At 40.5% G+C, this 22,469-nt stretch overlaps 1 protein-coding gene across 41 annotated transcripts in view; it reads left to right on the plus strand.

The window, feature by feature from the left end:
• Positions 1 to 22,469, plus strand: part of PRRC2C (proline rich coiled-coil 2C) — a 73,689-nt gene that overhangs the window by 37,064 nt on the left and 14,156 nt on the right. For 5 of the 41 annotated variants that reach the window (XM_083621310.1, XM_083621320.1, XM_083621347.1 and 2 more), the window contains exons 19-30: positions 164 to 506; positions 1,339 to 1,424; positions 1,770 to 1,955; positions 3,413 to 3,664; positions 7,274 to 7,363; positions 10,827 to 10,928; positions 15,689 to 15,914; positions 18,139 to 18,342; positions 18,694 to 18,806; positions 19,384 to 19,520; positions 20,304 to 20,538; positions 21,878 to 22,000. In XM_083621310.1, the coding sequence (XP_083477436.1) occupies positions 164 to 506; positions 1,339 to 1,424; positions 1,770 to 1,955; positions 3,413 to 3,664; positions 7,274 to 7,363; positions 10,827 to 10,928; positions 15,689 to 15,914; positions 18,139 to 18,342; positions 18,694 to 18,806; positions 19,384 to 19,520; positions 20,304 to 20,538; positions 21,878 to 22,000 (2,097 nt within the window). Of the gene's footprint in view, positions 1 to 163; positions 507 to 1,338; positions 1,425 to 1,769; positions 1,956 to 3,412; positions 3,665 to 7,273; positions 7,364 to 10,826; positions 10,929 to 15,688; positions 15,964 to 15,996; positions 16,064 to 18,138; positions 18,343 to 18,693; positions 18,807 to 19,383; positions 19,521 to 20,303; positions 20,539 to 21,877; positions 22,001 to 22,469 lie in introns of those variants that run through there. The other 36 variants (XM_083621321.1, XM_083621322.1, XM_083621348.1 and 33 more) reach the window with 12 other exon arrangements.

A 22,469-nucleotide genomic window follows, 5' to 3' on the forward strand; every position in this document is an offset into this window, starting at 1 on the left:
AACCTTTCATAAAACCTTCATTTTCCCTATTGTAGCTTAAAAAAGCCCAACTGATGTATATGGGAAAACAAAATATCTAACAGTTCTTTGGAGCAGAGTTTCCATTTCAGTTGTTCTGGGCAGGTAAACTGCAAGCTCTCTTAACAATCTTACATATTTTTAGGTCTGGACCAAAAAGAGTTCAAATGAAAAAGGAAGGTGTCCAAATTCCAAACTACCACCCAGGTTTGCCAAAAAGCAACAGCAGGCGACAGCAGCAGCCGCAGCTGCCACTCAGCAGGTTCAGGCTCAACCGCAACTCCCTCTGCAGTGTGTGTCTCAGATTCCAAGTCCACAGACTTCAGTTCAGCTGCAACCACAGGCAACCTGTGCAGCAAACAGCAGCACCGAGTATACAGCAACAAGCAAAACTCTTCAGAACACACCATCTCATAACGCTGTAGGAACCGAATTATGGGATAATAAAGTGCCACCTACAACAGTCCTCAATGACATCTCAAAAAAATGTAAGCAAGCCATTTTTTTCCCTCCTGGTAAGACATGCAAGAAAAAAAAAGTGTGCTTGAAATCTTGAGTAACAGACAGCCTTTCCTGGGCACCTCAGTTACTCTTGGGTTGATGCTTTGGAACCTCCACGTAGATAAGCTGTCCTGTGAAGTGATTTATAATGATGGAGAGCTCCAAGGCTTGTCCGCATATACCCATTCTCAGTCCTCCTTTCTCTGACCTCACTGTTCTTATGTATGGGTAGGACTACCCATTTACTGCCTGCCATTTGCCTTTCATGTGGACACTTTTTAAAAGGGAATTGTTGAGAATTATTTACTGCTTTGACATATCTTTGTTCATTTGCATTGCAGGGGGTTGGACTAGATTACCCTCAGAGTCCTTTGCAACTCTACAATTCTATGAGCTTTTTTTTTACCTAGGCTAATGCCAGTAGGTATTTTTAGGCATTTCAGCTTTAACCAAAAATGAAAAGCTTATTTGATCTTCCCACACATGCCATCCACCTGAACTTTTGATTTATTTTCATTGGCCTCTACTACTTGAGAGGAGGATGTAGATAATATAGAAATCAATCTAGAAGCAATAGAATTGCTGAACTCCTAGCACACACTTTATTAATGTGTTCTTTGTGAGCAGATAACTGGGATACTTTGTCCTGAATGTTCTCTTACCATTTCATGCAAAGTGTTAAAATATTTTGAATTCTTAGCAAGCAGCATGCTGCCTTGCACTAATTTTATGTAAGGGGGGGAAATCATAGTTAGTTTTCAATTAGCACTTATACTATCAAATTTTGTTCTAATTCCACCTTGTTCTCTGGACTTTTAGTGGGACCCATTAGCCCTCCCCAGCCTCCTTCAGTCAGTGCATGGAACAAGCCTTTGACATCATTTGGATCAGCTCCATCTCCAGAGGTAATGAACAGACATGTTCTCATCTATTGTTAGCTGTGTTCTAATTTGTCAGTGGCTAGAAGTGAAAAGGCAAAACACATTATCCATTTTGTCAAATGGGTAACTAGTTTTCACAGGTAAAACAGCCATTACTCGTTAGTAGGTAGCTAGCTTACAGGTGTTAACATCTTCAAACCAATATCTGATAGCTTAAATAAAACCTGATTGATATGAAATATAATCTTTAATGGTTATAATATAAATTTGCTGTTAACATTAGAGCTATGGTGAATTACTTAATTGAATGTTGCAGTATGGAACAAAAGTGTGCCTGTGTTAAACTAAACTTTCTGGGATCCTTACTAGGGAACAACAGTTGGGCAAGAAAGTGGAATTGATTTGGGAATAGAAACTATTCAGTTTGGTGCTCCAGCATCTAGTGGGAGTGACAGTGAAGTTGGCCCAGTTTCAGAGAAGACCTCAGAGAAGCTTCTTGAACCAAAGGAGCAAAGGCAAAAGCAGCCCCGGGCAGGACCTATAAAAGCACAGAAGGTAAGTGAAACCCTCCAACTTTCATGAACTACAGAAGCATTTTAGAAGCTGCATTTTTGTGCCCATGTGTTCCAGCAAGAGGAAATCTAATCAAACTTCTATGATTATGTATCCTGGTTAACATATTTCTGATTATTTGGGGGGGGGAGAGAATTGAATATTTATGTGGGATGCTCACAAAATCAACTGCCACATGTTAAAAACTGCTGTGATTGCTTGTTGATATAACTGAAACAAATTAACTCACTCCAAAGTCTATACATTTATCTAGGAGAATCAAAAATACAACTTAAGACACTGGAGCATCAAGAATACCTAAATAAGTAATTAATAGAAGAAGAAAAATAGACAATAATTAAAAATTTATAAGGCACCAGAGATTGCTGCATTTCCAGGATAATAAAAATTGAAACATACTTTCTTACATTGTTTATTGGAATAATGAATTGCAATCCAGTACTTCACTCCTGGAAAAAATGAATTATAACAATTCCCAAAACTAGCAAAAAACGTAGGATATGTGGATTCCTGTAGATCCCAGTGCAAATCTGACCTAACAGAGGTACAGATACATAGCTCCACCTACCATGTGGCAGTGGCAAAGAGATCACTGAATGCCCAGCAGAGCTTTATAGAATAGTAAATTGACTGGTCCAGGCCGGTATTGTTTCATTAACCATTCAATAGCTTACTGTGAGAGATTTGTGAATCCCTTTTTGGGCGAAATCACTCGGATCTATGTCAGACTTTATGCCAGAGCACCATCATGTTACAGCCTGTGGGATAAGTTTCTGTTGTTGTAGCCTGAGGACATGGACAGGACACAGTAGTGAGGTTGATTGTGTGCCCTCTTGATCTCTGCCCGTGACTGGTAAAATCTAGTAGCAGGGATTGACTAGACTGGGGGAGTGGTCAAAGCCTTCCCCCAAAGGGAATTATGTGAAGCATCTTGAAAGAGGCAGTGGTGCAACCCTTTTTAAACCTTCCTGGATCCAGAAGCTTTAGAAACTACCACCCAGTCTCTTCATATTCCATTCATGGCAAGGTGACTTAAGAGAGTCACCCTCACCTTGCCGTGCTGACCAGCCAGCTGCAGTTTGACTAGAGGAAGCAGTTATAGAGATCTAATGGTGTCTGGTTTCAGGCCCACTTGTAGTTGTAACTAAAGTTTATACTTTAGTTTTAACTGTATTTTCTCATGTTTGTGTTTGCCGCCCATTGCTGCCTTGGGAGAAAGCAATGCTATTTTTCTAGAAAAAGAGGTGCCAGAGCTCACCAGGAACACTTCCCTTGTTCTCTTTTAATGGTAATGTGGTGGTGCCCACCTGAGATGTGCTAGAACTGTGTTCTGGCAAGTTCTGGCTGAAAAAAAGCCGAGGGAGGAAGGATGGAATATAGGTTATATAATAACAAACATAATAAACGAAGAGGCAATAATCTTTTAATACATTGCATAGCTTTCAGATTTGAGTCCAGTAGAAAACAAAGAGTACAAGCCTGGTCCCATTGGGAAAGAACGGTCATTAAAGAACAAGAAAGTAAAAGAGGCTCAGCAAGGGGACCCTGAGGGGCAAGAGAAATCAAGCCCTACTGCAGTCAGAAGTCCAGACCCTGTTACTTCTAAAGAAGGCAAAGCAGCTGCTGAACTTGGTACTGAAATAGGAACAATGATATCCGTGACTGCTTCAGATTTTGGAGCAACCCAAAAGGTAAGAATCAAATGGAATGGCTACTTAAGTTAACTAATCAGTGCTGAATGGGTGGAATTTAGATATACCTGAGTGGAATATTTATAAATACGATAAATATTCATATATAGTGCATATTCATAAATATGGAGAAGCTGGCTTCAGTAGAGCTCTTTCTATGGCCTTCGTCCTAGAAGTTTGCAGTACCCATTTTTAAAAAATGGCTATGAGTAAGTGAAGGCATCCAAGCATTAGGTTCTTGCTCAGATATTGCGCCATGCAGCTTTTATGGAGATTTGCTTTAGTAGAAAAGTAACAATAGCTACAAGTTTCTGAAATAAGCGGAAACAGCTTAAAGCTTTGTTTCCTCATACTTTTCCTAGTTCCAGAATGAAGTAATAGGGTAGAAACATCAGCATAAGACAAAGAACAGGGTTGTGTTTTCTGCATTGCTTTCGCTCAGTTTCCTTTGTTTTTTATTTGAAGACTTTTAAAGAACTGTCCAAAATGTATGGTTTCATAGGCTCATGGATTCTGGTACACACAAAAATGAAGCCAAACCATGGCTAAGCATGAATGATTGAACATGTGGGTACATGGAGAGAAAAATGTGGATGCTTTGCTCCTCCCATAGTCATGTTGCTGCCATGCTCCCCAAAGCTAAGCCATTGTTTCACCTAGCATTGCATCCAAACCTAATGACAGGGCCAAAGTTTCCCCACCTCTGCTCCATATGGGAGAAGTCCTCTTACTTTCTTCTCAGTTGATGCATGTGGAAATATTCTTTCAGGCAATGTCTTGCCTTACAATAATCAAGTATTTGAGCATCAGTTAGTCATGTAGCTAATGTTTCCTAAACCTATTCAACTGATCAAGGAAAACAGCCTGGAACTTCAAAGCATGTTGTTGTTGTTGTTGTTGTTGTTGTTGTTGTTGTTAATAATAATAATAATACCCCGCCCATCTGGCTGGGCTTCCCCAGCCACTCTGGGCGGCTTCCAAAAAATATTAAAATACTATAATACATCAAACATTATAAACTTCCCTAAACAGGGCTGCCTTCAGATGTCTTCTGAAAGTCTGGTAGTTGTTATTCTCTTTGACATCTGGTGGGAGGGCGTTCCACAGGGAAGGCGCCACTACCGAGAAGGCCCTCTGCCTGGTTCCCTGTAACTTGGCTTCTCGCAGTGAGGGAGCCGCCAGAAGGCCCTCGGTGCTGGACCTCAGTGTCCGGGTATGTTCCATGTCATGTTGTTTTAAATATTTTAGTATTTTCCCAAATAGTCTTGTTCGGACTTCAGAAGAAGAAGAAGAAAAATTGGCTTTTAACAGTCACCTCTATCCACCCTTGGAAAGTCAATACACATTTGTATGTTTAAACTAAAATATTAAAGGAGGCCATTTTAGATCCTATGGCTTCGGACAATTATTGTCCACTTTCATATTGGCTATTTTGGGTCATGGTGTTGGAGTGGAATGTGGTATATCAACTCCAGGTAGCTTAGGAAGATGCTGATTATTTGGATCCACCCCAGTTACTATTATTTGTTTGTTTATTAAATTTGTATACCACCATTCATGTGAATATCCCAGTTCAGCTTCAGCCTGGATTTGGGACAGAAACAACCTTGATTGGCCTAGTGAATAGCTTATGCCAAACAATGTTCTGGATCTTTCAAATTTTATGGTCTGTTTTAGTGCTCAGCGATTTTTCAATATATTGGCCAAAATCTCTTTTGAAATCGCACCGCAATCACGATTTTGACCTGGCAATACACAGCAATATATTGCTCCTCATACGAGGGAGAACAGGACAGCCAATTTCAAGGGACCGCCAATATCACATGATGATCTCACCCTACCTGCGCGATCTCCATGGCTGCTCCTTCCCTCATCCCCACGCCTGATCTCCAATTTCAGACATTGTGATATATCAGAATATCGTGATGTTTAGCTGCTGATATATCACTATGTTAAAAACCAGGTATCACTCAGCCCTGGTCTGTTTTTTTCAGTATCCCTAAAATCCTTTGCTTATTAGGGACTACCCCACATTTTGTTCAGAACATTGCTTTGCAGAGGTAACTACCATAGAGTTATCAAAATTTTCAAAAGTAGGGGGTTCGTGGCTTGGCTTTTGAAAAATAGGGGGCACTCAGTAATTCGTAATTAAACATTTCCAGTTCCTCCTTGAGGAGCATTTTCAGAAGGTGGTTGAGGAGGACTTCCAGTTCTCCCCATGGTGCCTTGTGGAGTGCCTCAAGGGTCTGTCTTGTCCCCCATGCTTTTTACCATCTGCATAAAACTGCTGGGGGACATCAGCTGGATGTTTTGGCAGCAATGTCTAGCTTGCAGATGACACTCAAATCTACCCCTCCTTTTTGTCCTCTGATTTCAGGGGGGCTGTAGAGTTCCTAAACTGGTATCTAGATGCTTTCTTTGGACTGATGGGGGTAAACAAGCTAAAATTAAATTCAGATAAGATTGAAATCTGTAGGTAGGAAGATCACATGCTCCTTACAACTGATCTTAGATGGAGTTGCCCTCCCACTAAAGAACCAAGTACACACTTTCTGAGTTCTTGTGTACTATACACTAACAGGCAAAGCACAGGTGATGGTGGCCAGGAGCTCATTTTATCAGCTTCAGCTGGTGTACCTATTAGAGAGGTCAAATGTGGCCACAGTTATTAATGCTCTAGTCACATCCAGGCTGGACTCCTTGTGGGGTTTCCTTTAAAGACAGTTTTAAAATTTCAACTGGTTTAGCATGCAACTGTCAGTGTCTTGATGGGAGCTAGGTGGTCAGTCCATGTGAAGCTTTGAAACTGCACTTGGTTGCTAGTGTGTTTCTGAGCCTAATTTAAAGTGCTGCTGGTGACATTTAAAAGAACCATTGGCCCTCCAGATGTTGCCGGTCCACAATTTGCATCATTGCTGGCCATTTGCCATCCATGCAGGGGCTGATGAGAGTTATAGTTCAGCAACAGCTGGAGGGCCAATGGTTGGATTTGAGGTTTTTGGTGTGTTTTTTAAAGGCCTGCCCCCATACCAGTCTGCCCATACTTCCAGTGTTGGCAATGGAGGCCATCTTACCTGCCAACCTTCAAGAAAATTGGCAGGCATTTTCTGTAGTACCTTCATGGTTCTGGATTTCAGTACCAGTAGGGCTTTGTCCAGCCACATCTCCTTAGGTCCTTAGGGAGGCATTAAGAGCTTGCCTGGTTTTGATGGCCTTCACTTGAATGTTGTTTTAATCCATTTGCTGCTGATGCTTTAGGTTATAGCTATATTGGGGGGGCTGGATATTTGCTTATTACTGCTGGTTTCATTAATGTTTGGTATTCTGAAAGTATTGCATTGTTCTATTATTGTGGAAATTACCTTGAGAGAGTTTGGTCTTTAAGGTGGCCTATAATTTATCTTAAGTAAAAAGAAGTGTATTCATGTACCTTTTTTGTGGATTATGAAGTTATGTAAAGTTATTTATGATGCTTTATTGTTATGACAGTTTAGTGAATGAAGTTGTGAATGGAGAGATTATTTTAGCTTTTTCATCTCTTTAAAGCTCTCTTTTTTACAGGGTATTGTTATTGTATAGGTCAGCTTCTTCAACTTCTTTTCTTTACAGGAGTCTGTAACAGACTATACAGCACCTTCTTCTCACTCCAGTACAGTGGCTACAAGCAGTGCAAAGATGGAAGAGGCTTTAGTGACAAATGTAAGCTTATTAGTTACTTTAAGCATAGCTTTAAACATAACTCTTATTTTTCATGGCATTTAAAGCTAAAACTCTGCTATACAGATCTTCTGTAATTTTTATTTTGTAGTAATAATGCAAAAATAATGTTAGAGACCTTGTAGATAAAGGCTAGTGGAACATGGGTGATTCATCTTAATGGAATTTTGAGAAGCTTTCAAGAATTGTGGAAAAAATAGTGGTTTGAGCAATCAGTGCTAGCTAGGCTATAGGGTTACAGTGGTACCTCGGGTTACATATGCTTCAGGTTACAGACTCCACTAACCCAAAAATAGTACCTTGGGTTAAGAACTTTGCTTCAGGATAAGAGCAGAAATTGTGCTCCGGCAGCGCGGCAGCAGCTGGAGGCCCCATTAGCTAAAGTGGTGCTTCAGGTTAAGAACAGTTTCAGGTTAAGAACAGACTTCCGAAATGAATTAAGTACTTAACCCGAGGTACCACTATATTAGCATATTTTGTGTGCAGTACCATGTGGTAAGGAAATGCATATTGTTATGGCAATTGAGATTTTCACAAAATAGTTAATTCTAGGTTCATTAAGGCTCTCACTACACATTCAGAAGGATTACTTGGTGTCATCTCTCTTGGGCTTGTCTGATTTCAGAATATACAATACAGGTGAGGTTTGCATAAAATCACCCTCCACACTAAAAATAAACACACACCTCCCTTCCTGTAGAAAGCTGTGTGTTGAGAAGAAATCTGGCCTAGCTCTTCTTTCCAAAGTGCTACCTTCCCAGCTGTAGGTGGGAGAGCATTCAGTCATGACATCTCCAATACGCCAGGAGGGATTTACTTACATAACCCTTTCCACTGCATCATCTGCATGCAGGTTCCGTTCTCCAAACACAATGCATTCCCAGGAAACTGTTTGTGATGTGAGCGTTCGCATAATGAGCTGATGATTTCCATTACTTCCTATGGGAACATTTCTAATTCATGATTTATCCATTCTTCCTCCATGCTTTCTGCCTGAAACTGTTGCAGCCAGTCAGCAAAAGCCAAACAAAGGAAAAATTATTTCTTTGATCTCTCCTGCTCCCTGATTTGTCTGATCTCCCTCCCTCCATCACTTAATGGTTTCTGTCTGAAACTGCTGCAGCTAATCAGCAAAAGCCAAACAAAAGAAAAATTATTTCTTTGATCTCTCCTGCTCCCTGATTTGTCTGATCTCCCTCCATGCTTTGTGCCTGAAATGGCTGCTGCTGTCCAGCAAAACACAACCAAGTAAGGAAATGGGCAAACTTTGACTGTTTGGGTATCTGAATTGGCATCTATGTACCAAGGTTTGGGCATAATTCTTTGTGTTCAGATAACTGAGATTTTGTATAATGAGCATTCCAATAGCAGCACCTGCACATACTTCAGTTTTACTAGAATTTATTTCTATATCAAAATTTCCAATCTGCTATATAACATGAAGTGAACATGTTGAAAAATATGACTCATCACACATGCAGGAAGAATTTTGTTAAGGGTAACTACATCTATATTGCGCAATCCTGAAGATCATATTTGCAATCGTAATATAGTAATAGGGTTTACTCAAGTAATTACTTCGTTGTCTTTCACACACACCCTTCCCACCGTAGCCTTGACATCGGCTTTTTGTGTTATGCTAGTAGGCATTACTCTGGACAAGCATGTAAGTGACAAAACAGACTTTTTGTGCAAGAATATCACTTGCAGAGTAAATTCATATGCCATGGAGCCAGTTGGAGTATCCATTTATGATCACACACTTCTTCCTCTTCTCTACTCCCCCACCCCCATGATTAGTCTGCTCCTTCACCTTCTCTTTCACTGTTTGAGATTACTGTAACAGCTGACAGCTAAATTGGATAATTCAGGTTAGCAGTAACCATAGTGTGTCTGCAAAGTGGAGATTGGAGCCATGCTTTGAAGTGGGTCTAAGTCCCTGGTTTGGACTGATGGCCTGCCCAATTAAAACATTGTGGGAAATTATTTTTCTCTCAAACTCTGAAAAGGATGGAGAAGGCATGCACAAGTTTGAGGGGTGAAAGCATGATACCATGAAGTTGCTTCTGGCTGCCAAATCATGGCTCTGTGAGATATCTCTCTTTAGCCACAGCTACAAGAGGGAAGGCAAGTTTCTGTTCATCTTATAAGGGCTTGAAAAAGCAAAAGCAACACACACAAAATTGAGAAGTGTGTGGGTGATGACCTCTAAATAACGTGGCATACAATGTGAATTGTAACCATTCTGTTTGTGTGTTAGTCTCGTGTTTCTCGGCAAAGTGGTACAGGTCCTCTACAAATGGTTCTTCTGACTAGTATCTTATTTCCTACTGCAATATGTGGACACCTAAATATTCTGTGAATAACTCCGGAAACCATTTGTGGATGCCAAATAAGAGCGAAGCAACCTAGAACTTTAAGAGCAGAATAATGGCAGTGGTTATTGAATTTAAATGCTTTTATCCAATGTACTTTTATTTTTATTTGGTAAGTCTGCAAAGGCTTTGGTTTTGCGTTCTTTGATTGATGGTAAACCTTGGCAAATGCTGTCTGGCAACAGAAAGTGTCCCCTTATGGAATCCTGGTACTTATTATTTTGTTGCTTTGCGACTCCATCTCTGGCGTAACCATGTTGCTTGTGTTTGAAGGAGAGCAGGATTTGAACGACTCTCTAAGAGAGTTTCCAGTTAGTGAATTGTTTCCTATTAAGTATACTTTATGGCGGTGTTTGTGGCTTTCTTTGTCATCCCTTTTGTTCATAAAGTTTTGAAATGTTTGAGGTTGATTATTATGTCCATGATGGAGTACCGTGTAATTCTTGGGTGCTGATGACTTTTGTGTACAGTATTTTTGGAGTTCGATTTACTCCTGGATGTGTGGTTTGAAAATTTCATCTACCTTCATTCTTTAAACTAGCTTAATTCCATTCTGTGGCAGTATCTTGTAAGAATGATTGTAAGAGCACTGATAATGGCCAAGAGTAAGAGAGCATCAATGTCTTTGTTTTGTCTATATTTGAGTCTTCAGGAAAATCTATTGATTGCACTTAGTTAAGTTCAAGTAAAATTGTACTATTCCTGCAGTAGTTTAGTTTTTGTGCACCTGTGACACTATGAAAGGAGGATATTTCTCAACGTTTGAGGACCATCATTCTACTTCTTTAATGAGTCCTGTGAGAATCAGTGTAGGGGAATTACAATAACCTGAATTTAATTTTTGGAATTAAATCCAAAAGGAAATGGTCAACAAGCCATGACTATGAACCAGAAAGTCTTTTCCCCCCACCTGTCAGATCTTTTTTTGTCCTTTTTATGTTAAAGCTTCCCTGCTAAATGCTTGCACCTGAAAGACAATTTAGTTCAGCGGCATTGCTTGAGCTCTTGCTTTTCTTGGGGCTTTTGTTATAGACCTAGCTAGAATGTGATGTGTGTTGCCTGCCTTTCAGGTGCCCCTGCCCCACACCCTTCCCCTCCCTAGGAGGGAGGCTCTACAACAGAGCTCCAGCCTAACTCCAGTTTCTCCCGCTACCGTGGACCTCACCCTCAAGGTATGTACCACATCCCTCTAAGGGTCATTTTCTTGCATGCAGGGGAAAGACTTCATCAAGATCTTGCTGGCAAACTTCAGTGGAGAGACCAAAAAGGCAGTTTTTGCTTTTTAGACCACTAGAACAACAGTTTCTAAGGGGGTTCATTACATTTCTTTGACCCCACTTTGTAACTAACAGCAATTGGCTGACTCTTGCCACCCAAATCCTAGGATACACATCAGAATATCAGATAGGACTTACTAGGGTGATTGTGATTTCCCCCTCCTATAGAGAGTATATGGGAAATGAGCTATGTATAGATAGGTGGTTCCAGATGCCTTTCTGTGAAATAGCTTGTATTGTTTTGAGCAATTATTGTTGAGGTTAGCAATATGTAATGTATATTGGCTGGCTGATGCAGCACACTTTGTGCAGGAGACTGGCAGTGTTAGAATTTACTGATAGCTTAATATTTTCTATTAAGTGTTAACTGGTGTGACCTTTTTAGTGATGGTGTGAGGTATGTGTGTGAAGGCAGCCAGGTAGTGTTCATAGGTGACAGTGTTCATTTGGACTATATTGTGCATCTCATGCTGCAAAGTGAGTCTCAGTAGCATTATTTACAGATTGATTCCAGTTCTTCTCAGTTCTGCAAAGTGGTAGAACATGTGTTTGCATAACTCAGTTAAATAGAGCTTTTGTGAGAGAGGTTCCAAATAGGAACATGCCTCCTATGATTACAGATTTTAGAGGGTGTTTCTTGTCTTATTGACATACATCATATGTATATACTAGTAACTCTCTTAATCAGCTGAGACTAGACTGGATTTTTGAAGACCTGGCCCACATTTCAAAATACTTATGAAAATTGTCCAACAGACATAGCACTGGGCTGAAAGCAACTTGTAAAGTAAATGTGCACAACAGAGCTTACACTCAACAATTATTGCAGTTGTTGCTTAGATTGACATGGCTGTGCTGCCTTTTTCCTCTCTGATCTGTTTCATGTTGACGTATCATTTAAGCTTCACTATTGTGCCTCTGTGGATGTATTCAGCTGAAAGCATTTCTGTGATAAAATAATGTACCTTTTTGTTCTGTTTAGTCTGAGGAACTATTTGGGTATTTGGTATAAAGTTTGCATGTAATTTGTTGTTGTGAATGTGGACAGGCAGGACGATAGGAAGGTAGATAAAGGCACGTGCCATGTTCTTATACAGCACTTGTATTATGAACAGCATCTAATGTCTTGTTATGGATTCTTATCATGCTATTGTCTTCGTTAAAATAGGTTTTACATTTGAACCTTTTGTGTTCTGCAATGAAGATTTGATATTTCTGTGCAGTATTTGGAATATTTTACACCTAGGGATATAATTTTATATTAAACTTAATGGGGGGGGAGGCTTCAAATGCCATAAAATACGCTTAATAACCAGTACATAGTTTTGTCTGGGTTAATTTCCAGTAAGATGCTAATTTGAAGCATGCATTGTAGCTGAAAACAGTTGCATTAGAAAATAGGGTTGATTTTAAACGGATACATATAATACATAATCGCGTGATCAAAAGTGGTTATCCATAAAAATTGTCTAGCATAGACAACTACAAGTCCTGTGGCATCTGAAGACTGACTTATTGTTACTTTTCTGAAAGCCATAGCAGGGATAAGCAACATTTTCCCCTGAGGACCACACACTAGTGGGCAAAAATGTTTCCTACAGTTTGTGGGGGGCAAAACCAGCATGCCTCTCATAACACACAATAATCTTGGCTATCTTGGCACAATAATCTTGGCTGGATTGTTGCAATTGCCAGGTTGCAGGGCGTGGTTACACATACAATGGGTTGTCTTCAGTATTCTCCTAATTGTCCTATGCAGGTTTGAAGAGCATGCTGTATTTTGAAATTGCACTCTCTGTCTGCATATCCTACTGGTGTTAGAAGGATTGTTGGGGCAATGGCAAGGGTTATCAGGACAGGACAGGCTGTAGCTCAAAGGCAGGCAAGAGGCCACAGTTGTGGGTGACCTGCCATTTTCTGCACCAAACTCAACCATCCTCTCTCACTAAAAGGAAGAGCAGTGGTGGCAGTCATTCAGTACTCACTGTGTGGCACAAGAGCGCAAAGCAGATGATTAAACACCAGGAAGGAAGGAAGTAAATACCAGGGTTTTTTAGGCTGAACTTTTAAGCTGAAATTGATAGTCAGCAGGGTAATTTTGGCAGCTGCTCGAAGCAACCAACTGATCGCATGGGAGAAGGGTGAGGGCAACATACAGGGCATGGGTTGCCTTTAAGTGCCATAACATCTTGGAAGTGATTCAAAGAAGGCAACGGTAATGAAGATCAAGCTATATTTCTTCCATAATTTAAGAAGCACAGTATACAGTTGCAATCAAAATTATTCAACCCCCGTTGCAAATCAGGTTTATTATCAAAATTTACAGACTTTCAGCTGTTTGCAATAAGCAAATCAAACAAAAGCAATTGAAATAGCTCAACACAATGGATGCTGCAAGTGGTTTCTCCAAATTCAGCTCAAATTGCAACTTATACTGGCTTCTCCCATCTCACTATTATTCAACCCCCCTGAATAGAATCCTTCACAACAGCACAAATACAACAGGTGTTGTCTCAAGCACACCTTATGTAGCTGAACAAGGGCTTCATTAGTTGCAACAGGTGTGCTTGAGCCAAAACACATGAAATACCTGAGCTGGCTAGGTGTTTGCTGAGTGTCAAATTTGGCTGCATGTTAGAAATAGGTCATGTTAGAAATATGAATTTCTTGGAGAATGGTCCAAGAAGATAAGAGAGGATACCATCGCCCTTCACAAACAAGGAGCAAGATTCAAGAAGATAGCAAAAGCACTGCATGTTCCCAGAAACACTGTTGAAAGCATAATTCACAAGTTAAAAGTTAAAAGGAACAGTGGTTACACTACTTGGACAGGGCAGAAAATGGAAGCTATCTGAGGCAGCAACCACAATACCAAGAAGGCAGGCTGGGAGAAACCTTCAAGTGACTGCAAAAGAGCTGCAGTAAGTCTTGATGACAGCAGGCACTGATGTTTCAGTGAGCACAGTAAGGCGCCTTACTAAGTGCAGAAGGTTTTCATGCCAGAACTCCAAGACGTTCACCACTACTGAACCAAAAGCACAAGAAAACTCAGCTCCAGTATACTCAAAATCATACAAATAAGCCACAGAAGTTTTGGGATACTGTTCTGTGGAGTGATGAAACAGAATTGGAACTTTTTGGCCCCATGGATCAGCACTATGTCTGGAGGAAGAAGAATGAAAAGACCACTCTGCTCTGGGGCTGCTTTGCATCCTCTGACACTTGCAGCATGTGGAAGGCAGGATGGATTCATTGAAGTATCAGGAAATCTTAGAAGAAAACATGCTGTCCGTGAGGAAGCTGGAGCCAGGGCATCACTGGACCTTCCCACAGGATAATGATCCCAAGCACACCTCAAATTCCACCAAGGCTTGGTTGCAGAAGTAGTCCTGGAAGGTTCTACAGTGGCCATCACAGTTACCTGACTTGAACCCCATAGAAAACCTCTGGTGGATTTGAAGAAGGCGGTTGCAGCACACAACCCCAAGAGGATTACTGAAGTGGAGACCATTGCTCATAGGAATGGGCTAAGATTCCTCAGGAACACTGCCAGAAGCTGCTGTCTGGCTATGCATCTCATTTGCAGCAGGACATAGCATTAAAAGGCTGCTCTACTAAGATGCTTGCCATGAAGGGGTTGGATAATAGTGAGACTGGAGAAGCCAGTATAAGCTGCAATGTGAGCTGAATTTGGAGAAACCACTTGAAGCATCCATTGTGTTGAGCTATTTCAATTGCTTTTGTTTGATTTGCTCATTGCAAACAGCTGAAAGTCTGTAAATTTTGATAATAAACCTGATTTGCAACGGGGGTTGAATAATTTTGATTGCAACTGTATATTTTCATCACCTGTTTCTGTATTCAATCACTGCAAAAATATAATACAACTTCCAGAGAAGTAACAATCTGTTCAATTTTATGATGCCTCATTAGGTATAAGTACTATTAATATGGTGGTTTATGCATTTTTCAGGACTGCTCAGAGATGCTGAGGTGGTAGGTTCAATATAGAACCATGAAGAGTTGACACGTGTCTTGGGCACATTTTTATACTTGAAAGCAAGCCCAGTGATAGCAGTTAATGAAAATGTAGTTGCAAATCTCTTCTTTGACTTTTTCCACTATAGCCCAGCTTACTTAAACCTATTTAATCCTGGTTTTGGTTACTGGCAAATTCTAAACTGTGGTATAAAAAGCAAACGTTTCGCCGGGGTTTTCAAAAACTGTATTATGGTCAATGTGCAGGATTGTGCTACATTTGGCTTAGTTCATATTGCATACTTGTGGGTCCCTGAGATTCAGATCTAGAGTGTAAAACGTGTTAGATTAATGGTGCCATTAATGTAATTTTAATATGTGGATTAAATAGCTGGGGAATACTTCTAAAAGGTTTTCTTGAGAAAAGATTTTTTTAATGTATCAAAGCTAGTAATGATTCACACTTGGCTCTAACCTTTGCTGTATGCTTGCCCCATGTTTTTTGAAAATGTTAAACAATTTATACCTCTAATATTCTAAAACAATTCAGTTTCCCTGGCAGCTAACTAGAGGAGTATGGATGCTATCTAGAGAGAGAAAGTGAAAATAAGACACTGTGAAAATTAAATGGGCTAAATTTGTATTTCAAAGTGGAACCATTTCCTTTTTCTGACTAGATGGAGTCTGCTCGCAAAGCATGGGAGAATTCACCAAATGTCGGGGAGAAGAATTCACCAGCTACATCATCAGCATCTCCAGTAGGCGGTAGTAGTGGTAGCAGCAGTGGCAGCGGAAGCAGCAGCAGTAGCAGTGGACCAACCAGTGGTACATACAGCTCTTTCTCAAGTGCATCAATGCCTCCCATTCCTGTGGCTTCAGTTACACCTACAACTTCATTGTCAGGTATAAACTTTTGGACTACAGCCTTGTTGTTGTTGTTGTTGTTGTTGTTGTTGTTGTTGTTGTTGTTGTTGTTGTTACGCAGTCTGTCTGACTGGGTTGCACCAGCCACTCTAGGTGGCTTCCAACATATATAAAAGCATAATTAAACATTATAAAGCTTCCCGATACAGGGCTGCTTTCAGATGTCTTCTAAAGGTTATATAGTTACTCATCTCCTTGAACGTTTCATAGTCCTTCAGTCTAAAAGACTGCCAGAACGGCTTGCGTACAGTCCTTTGAAACAAGGCAAGACAGCCCCTGGCCACAGTCTAAAAGACATGACACTAAAGGGATAGGGAGGGAAGAGGGTAAAAGCAAACTCAGGTTCCAGTTCTGTTTAACTCTCTGCATTATTCAACTCTATTCTAAAAGCAACACACATAGCTAGCTTGTTCTCAGCTTGTCTGCTCTGGTTAGTTTACCTTGACTATAGAGATATCGTAATTAAACCATAATACAGGTGGCAACCATTTTGCACGTGTTCACATTACACGCAATCACCGATGAGCATGTCATTTTGAACCTGGAAGAGGGTGGGGGATAGTAGGGTGGGCTGACAGGCGCTCCACTGACCCGTGTGAATGCCTGGAATGCAAACAGAGAGTTGCCTGGAACTGAAAGTTTCCAAGATTTCCTCCTCCGCCTAAGACGCTCAGATAAGGTTTTACTACAGTACATGAATTTCACTGGAAAGCCCATTAATTATGGATCAAGCTTTAATACAACTGAATGTTGGGGAAGAAAATCAGTATTTAGTTTCAAGCGCGTCTACAAATCTAGCACAGGGGTTCAGGTAGCTCTTTGGCACTTGAAGTAGTATTTGTCCAGTAGATTGTTGGTCAATTTTTAAGAAAGTTTAACACGTGATGTGTAATTTTAAGCACATAAGAACATTGGTATATTCAGAAGGAAACAACTGTGAACATGCTACTTAATCCAGAACAGGGATGGGAAGGGGCAGGGCTAAAATGATCGCACAAAATTGTCGTAGCCTGTACATCAGAGTCCAAATCACTCACTCTGGATGCTGTTTATGCCTGTTCATTGACCGAATAAAGCCTCCTTGAAGTGGCATAATGGAGTGAAAGATGAGAGGACTTACATTTTCATGACATACTTCACCCCTTCTCAAGTACAAAAGTGTCTCCCAGGAAACATTTAAAGAATCATTGCTCTAAAGCAGTTGATGATACTGAAAAAAGTTAACTGCAGTCTAAAAGAGTGGTTTAAAACTCATGTCAGGGAATTATGCATGTAACCAGGGCTTGCTTGATTTTTACTAGTGCAACTCCCACAACAGCTGAGACTGCTTCTTCATTCAGGGAGCGGGGAGGGAAACAATTTGCTCCCTCATTTATAGAAGAAGCAGTCCTGAAAACTGCAAAGGAAACTCTGGCTATATGTATCATTCTCTTGTATATGTCCTATGGTGGTGTATCATTTTTATCATCATCATCATCATTTTTAATTTGTTTACAATCTTTCACCCTCATGTTCCTGGGTGGGACACTATGTGTGAATATTATACTGACCCTAATGATGGCATAGAATGCCAGCTGAGTAAAGGGACCTTGTGAGACTTCAAAAGATGCTAGTCCTTAGCAAGTCTCCAGGAAATGTGACCCTATAAGAATGAGCGGCCACCATTATTACCAACACATCCCTCTGTTATACAGACTTGGGGGCCAACTAGGGCCATCACATACAGGAAGAAGTAATCTGTGAAGCTACTTTAGGCAAATCCTCCTGTAGGCACCCTTCAGTTGGCATGGAAGGTCCTGTTAGTGTTGTTCTGTCTGGGTGTTGCCTGGTTGGCGATGATCCATGACAAGACCTCCCAAGCATTTGATGACTGAAATATACTGTTCTCGGCAACCTTGAAAGTATTACCTGTAAGAATACATTAACTGTGTTTGAATGTTTCTAGGTGTTCTTAATGTTTTTAAAATTTTTGATGATATTTTGCTGCTTTGTTGTTAGCTTTCCTGGTCTTCTTTGGAAAGAAGGTTGGGACAGAAATTAATTAAATAAATAAATAATACAGAAGTAGAATGTTTGAATAAAGTACTGCAGTACTTAGCAACTTGCATTTTTACTTAGGGTACACCAAATTTATGACTAGCTTACTGAAGCATGTTAGATTTTAGTAACTATTAAAGCAGTGTTTTGCTGGTTGTAATTTTAGGAGCTGGAACATACACTACCTCTTCACTGAGTACAAAAACAACCACAACCTCTGATCCACCCAACATTTGTAAAGTGAAGCCACAGCAGTTACAGACAAGTAATTTGGCATCTGCTGGTCACTTTTCCCAGCTAAGCTGTATGCCATCGCTAATTGCTCAGCAGCAGCAGAGTCCACAGGTCTATGTGTCTCAGTCGGCAGCAGGTAATATACGAGGTAGTCTCTTTGCATTGTATCTGGGTATAAATGGTTCCTCTTTCTATTTAAAGGTAGGGGTGACTAAATTTAAGCTCAGTGTTTCTTAAATCTTCTGGTTACTTTCATGATTGCAACTTTGTAGTCTATTCATTTCTCCCAACAATTGTATTGAATGTTGTAGTATTTGTAAACAAAACACAAATGCTCTTTTTGAAAGTTTACATCAGTCTTTTTTTCTTGCCTTTGAAATGTGCCCCCCTCCAAGCATTTGTTTAGCAGCTAGGCATATCAATTACCTTTACTTTTTAGTTAACTCATGCGCCGTCCTACTGATTTTTTTCTCTTATGACTATGTAGCTCAAATTCCGGCTTTCTACATGGATACAAGCCATCTCTTTGGTACCCAGCATGCACGACTGGCTCCTCCATCACTGGCCCAACAGCAGGGATTTCAGCCAGGGCTCTCACAGGTACTATGGGGATTGACTGGGTGGCATATTTGCTTTTTAATAACAATACAAATGTTGACTCTTGTATTCCAAATCAGAGTTCAACCATTCTCCATTTTGAATGTCCTTGTCCAGCTAAACCATTGAGTTGTGGTCACAGCTGGTGGCTCATACTGGAACATTTTTAACTGTGTATTCAAAGAGGAGAGGCATCCTACTCTGAAAGATTATGCTCATCAGCTGCAAGAACTGGGGTACCTTCTGTAATCTGCAGTTCCTGCAAGCCAAATGTCTTGCACAGAATCTGTAGGTACTTCCCACTCCTTTGATATTTTTAGCAGCTAGTGAGATGCACACACCATTATTAGTTCAGGTATCATAGGTCAGTGTCAGAGCACTTTGTGAGTAAAAACTCCCAGTTTCAATCCACAGCATCTATAGTTAAAGGATTTCAAGAAGCAGGTTGAAAAGGCATCCTTTTAACTGAGAACTTTGAGAGCCACCTCAAGAGAATAGAATTGCTAGACGGACTGAGCACAAGGCAGTTTCTGATGTTTGTTTGCTTGCTTGGATATCTAATTAATTATATTCCTTACAGCCTACATCAGTTCAGCAGATACCAATCCCTATATATGCACCTCTGCAAGGGCAGCATCAAGCTCAGTTGGGTTTAGGAGCAGCACCTGCTGTTTCCCAAGCCCAGGAATTGTTTAATTCATCATTGCAGCCTTATAGGTAAGTAGAAAGCAACACCTCTTGGTTAACATTTTGTTTCTAGTTCTAGTCTCTTAACTATGTCACACATTTTTTCCATTTGTATTCATTGGTGTAAGAATTGTGAAAACTGCACTGTTTTATGAAATGTTCTGAAAATGTCCAGAAAATGTTCTGAAATTAAACAGTCCACATTAAAATTTAAAAATTTATGCAAAGTAAGTTCATTCATTTTTAAATTTTTGTGTGCTTTAGGGATAAGTGTAGAAAATGTTAGACTAAAAGGAGGCTTAGAATTTCTGAGGTGGGAGTAGGATAGATGTGGTATGTGAAGTATCATTTCTCTGCCTGTTCAGAATCTTGCCAGTCCTTTGTGTTTGTCCAGTTTAGGTTTCCTCTGCAATTCTGAGCAGAATTGCTTGAAATATTGTAAATTTGATGCTCTTACAACTTGTGTGGTGCATTTTTGTGCTAGATTTTGAAATAATCTGTTTCTCTGGCTATGACACTTTTATTCAACTGCTGGCGAAGTGGCTTTAAGTCATGTGTTACAGTTTCTAGAAAGAACCATTCTTACAGTTCTGTAAACAAGAACAAAAAAAGTCTAAAATTAATGTCAATTTTGAGTATTTGCATGGATTCCCCCCTTAGTAATCTTTTTCTTGTAATAAGGGGGTGTATGATATGTTTGAGTGTTTCTCCTTGTTTTATGCCTAGTGCACATTAAAACTTTAATCATGAAACCAGTTTTTGTAGTTTAACGTTTTATTAACTTAACTAATTCAGGGCACTATTGTTTTATAGATCCCAGCAGGCATTTATGCAAAGTGGCCTGTCTCAGCCGTCACCAGTGGTTCTTTCTGGCACAGCCTTACACAACTTCCCAGCAGTGCAGCATCAGGAACTTGCCAAGGCACAGTCAAGCCTTGCATTTCAGCAGACATCTAATACTCAACCTATTCCTATCTTGTATGAGCATCAACTGAGTCAAGCTTCAGGACTAGGAGGCTCCCAGCTTATTGATACGCATCTTCTCCAGGTCAGAGTCAGACCTCCCCAGAAAAGTAACTGAAGAGTTGGAATCGCCTCTTTAATACAACAAAATGGAATGGTTGTGCTGCTTCTGAGTGTATATAAAAGGGAAATTAATCTGCATTATGAGACAATGAGTACCTGGCTCTGCAGGCGCAAGGGGTGACATAACTGGACTTCTGAGGCTCAGAATGTGTTTCCCCACAGGAGAGCCACAGAAAGCATGTAGTTGGTCAAGGGAGCCGTGAACTCAAAAAGGTTGAAAACCTCTGAGCTACAGGGTAATGTTACCCTTTCTGTCACAGGCACTCGCTGCCCTATCATGCAAACAGCCTTCCCAGTTTTTGTGATGTGCATTTATTTAATTGTGCCCTGTCATCTGAGTGTTGGAAGCTGCCTTCTACTGAGTCAGGCCAGTGGTTCACTATCTGGCAGCGGCTCTGCAGCATTTCAGATTCCGACAGGGGTCTCTCCCAGCCCCACTGGAGGATGCCAGGGATTGAACTTGGAATCTTCTGCGTGCAAAGCAGATTCTCTGCCACTGAGCTACAGCCCAACTCGTGTGTATTATTATACATAGTGCTTCAGTTGTTTGAGGCACCATACTGTTGAACACTTGCTGTACTGGGCTGGTGTCAACAGCCAGCATTCCCATGCAGCTGGGTCTGCAGCCTTTGTTTCATTTACACACAGTGACGCTCCAGGACGTTGTGAGTAATTAATGGTAGGTGACTCATAGACACCTGGGACAGATCACAATGTTACCCACACTTGAAGGGACCCCATCAAACCCTGGATATGATTCCCCAAATACACCTCTTCTCCCCACCCCCTTCTTTCCAAACTGTAGCAGGGAGGAAGGAAAACTGGAACAGAGAGATAGCGTGCAGGTTTCAGGTAATTTCAGACCGATGTATGGAAGAGTCCTGCACACCCTGATGCAGTCCTGATTCACCCATTAAAACTTACACTTTTTATAGAACCTTGTTCCCATATTTGGCAGTGATGTATTTCAGCTGTTTTGAATATAGATTATACATAGCAGCAGTTATGTGTCCAATTAAATCTGGGACATATTTTATCCACGCTTGCTGCTTTTCCAAATGTGGAAATGTTTATAGCAGGAGTGGAGAACCTGTGACCCTCCAGGTGTCCTTGGACTTCAGCTCTCACCATTGGGCATGCTGGCTGGGGCTGATGGGAATTAAAGTTCAGCAACATTCCTGCTGCAGCGTACAGAGAAGAGTAAATCTAAAATGAAATGGTCATACAACTGTTCTGTTCTTCAGATTAAATTAACCTTGCGTAGCTAGTCACCTAGAAAATGTTAACCTCTCTCTTCTCAGGCCAGAGCTACTCTTACCCAGGCCTCAAATTTGTATTCTGGACAGGTTCAGCAACCAGGTCAGACTAGCTTCTATAACACTGCGCCGTCTCCCAGTGCTCTCCAGCAGGTAAACTATGGCACGGTAAATTGCTTTCAATTATATTTAATATGTGTTTGTTTGTGTGCTTGTGGTGCATGTAGTACCATTGTCTCCTGACAGGAGAATGTTCTTTTGAGAACATAGTTTGTGTTCTTTTATAGAGAAGTTGCTGTCTCTCTCAATATAGCAGTCCAAAACAGTTCTAACACAAAACTTTCTTTTTTAAAAAACAATATAGTGCTCTTTTTCTTTTTTTCTTCAGAAGTGTTGCTCTAAAAAAATCAAGCCACCTTTTGTCTAGAGATGACTGTGATGTTTACTGTGGTCCTTACCCTACTCCAGTTAAACTTCTTATGATCCTAGAGTCAACAACTAGGAAGTTGATCTTCCATTATGCAAAACCATAATGTGGTTTCCGAGAATAGTTTTCTCCAAGATCAGGTGATAAATACTCAAGACCATAGTGCTTCTGCTGGGGATTTGTTAGAAAAATCCTGTGCATGCTGTTCAT

The sequence above is a fragment of the Podarcis filfolensis genome (genome assembly GCF_964270895.1).
Source record: "Podarcis filfolensis genome assembly, chromosome: 6".
Lineage (NCBI taxonomy): Eukaryota > Metazoa > Chordata > Lepidosauria > Squamata > Lacertidae > Podarcis > Podarcis filfolensis.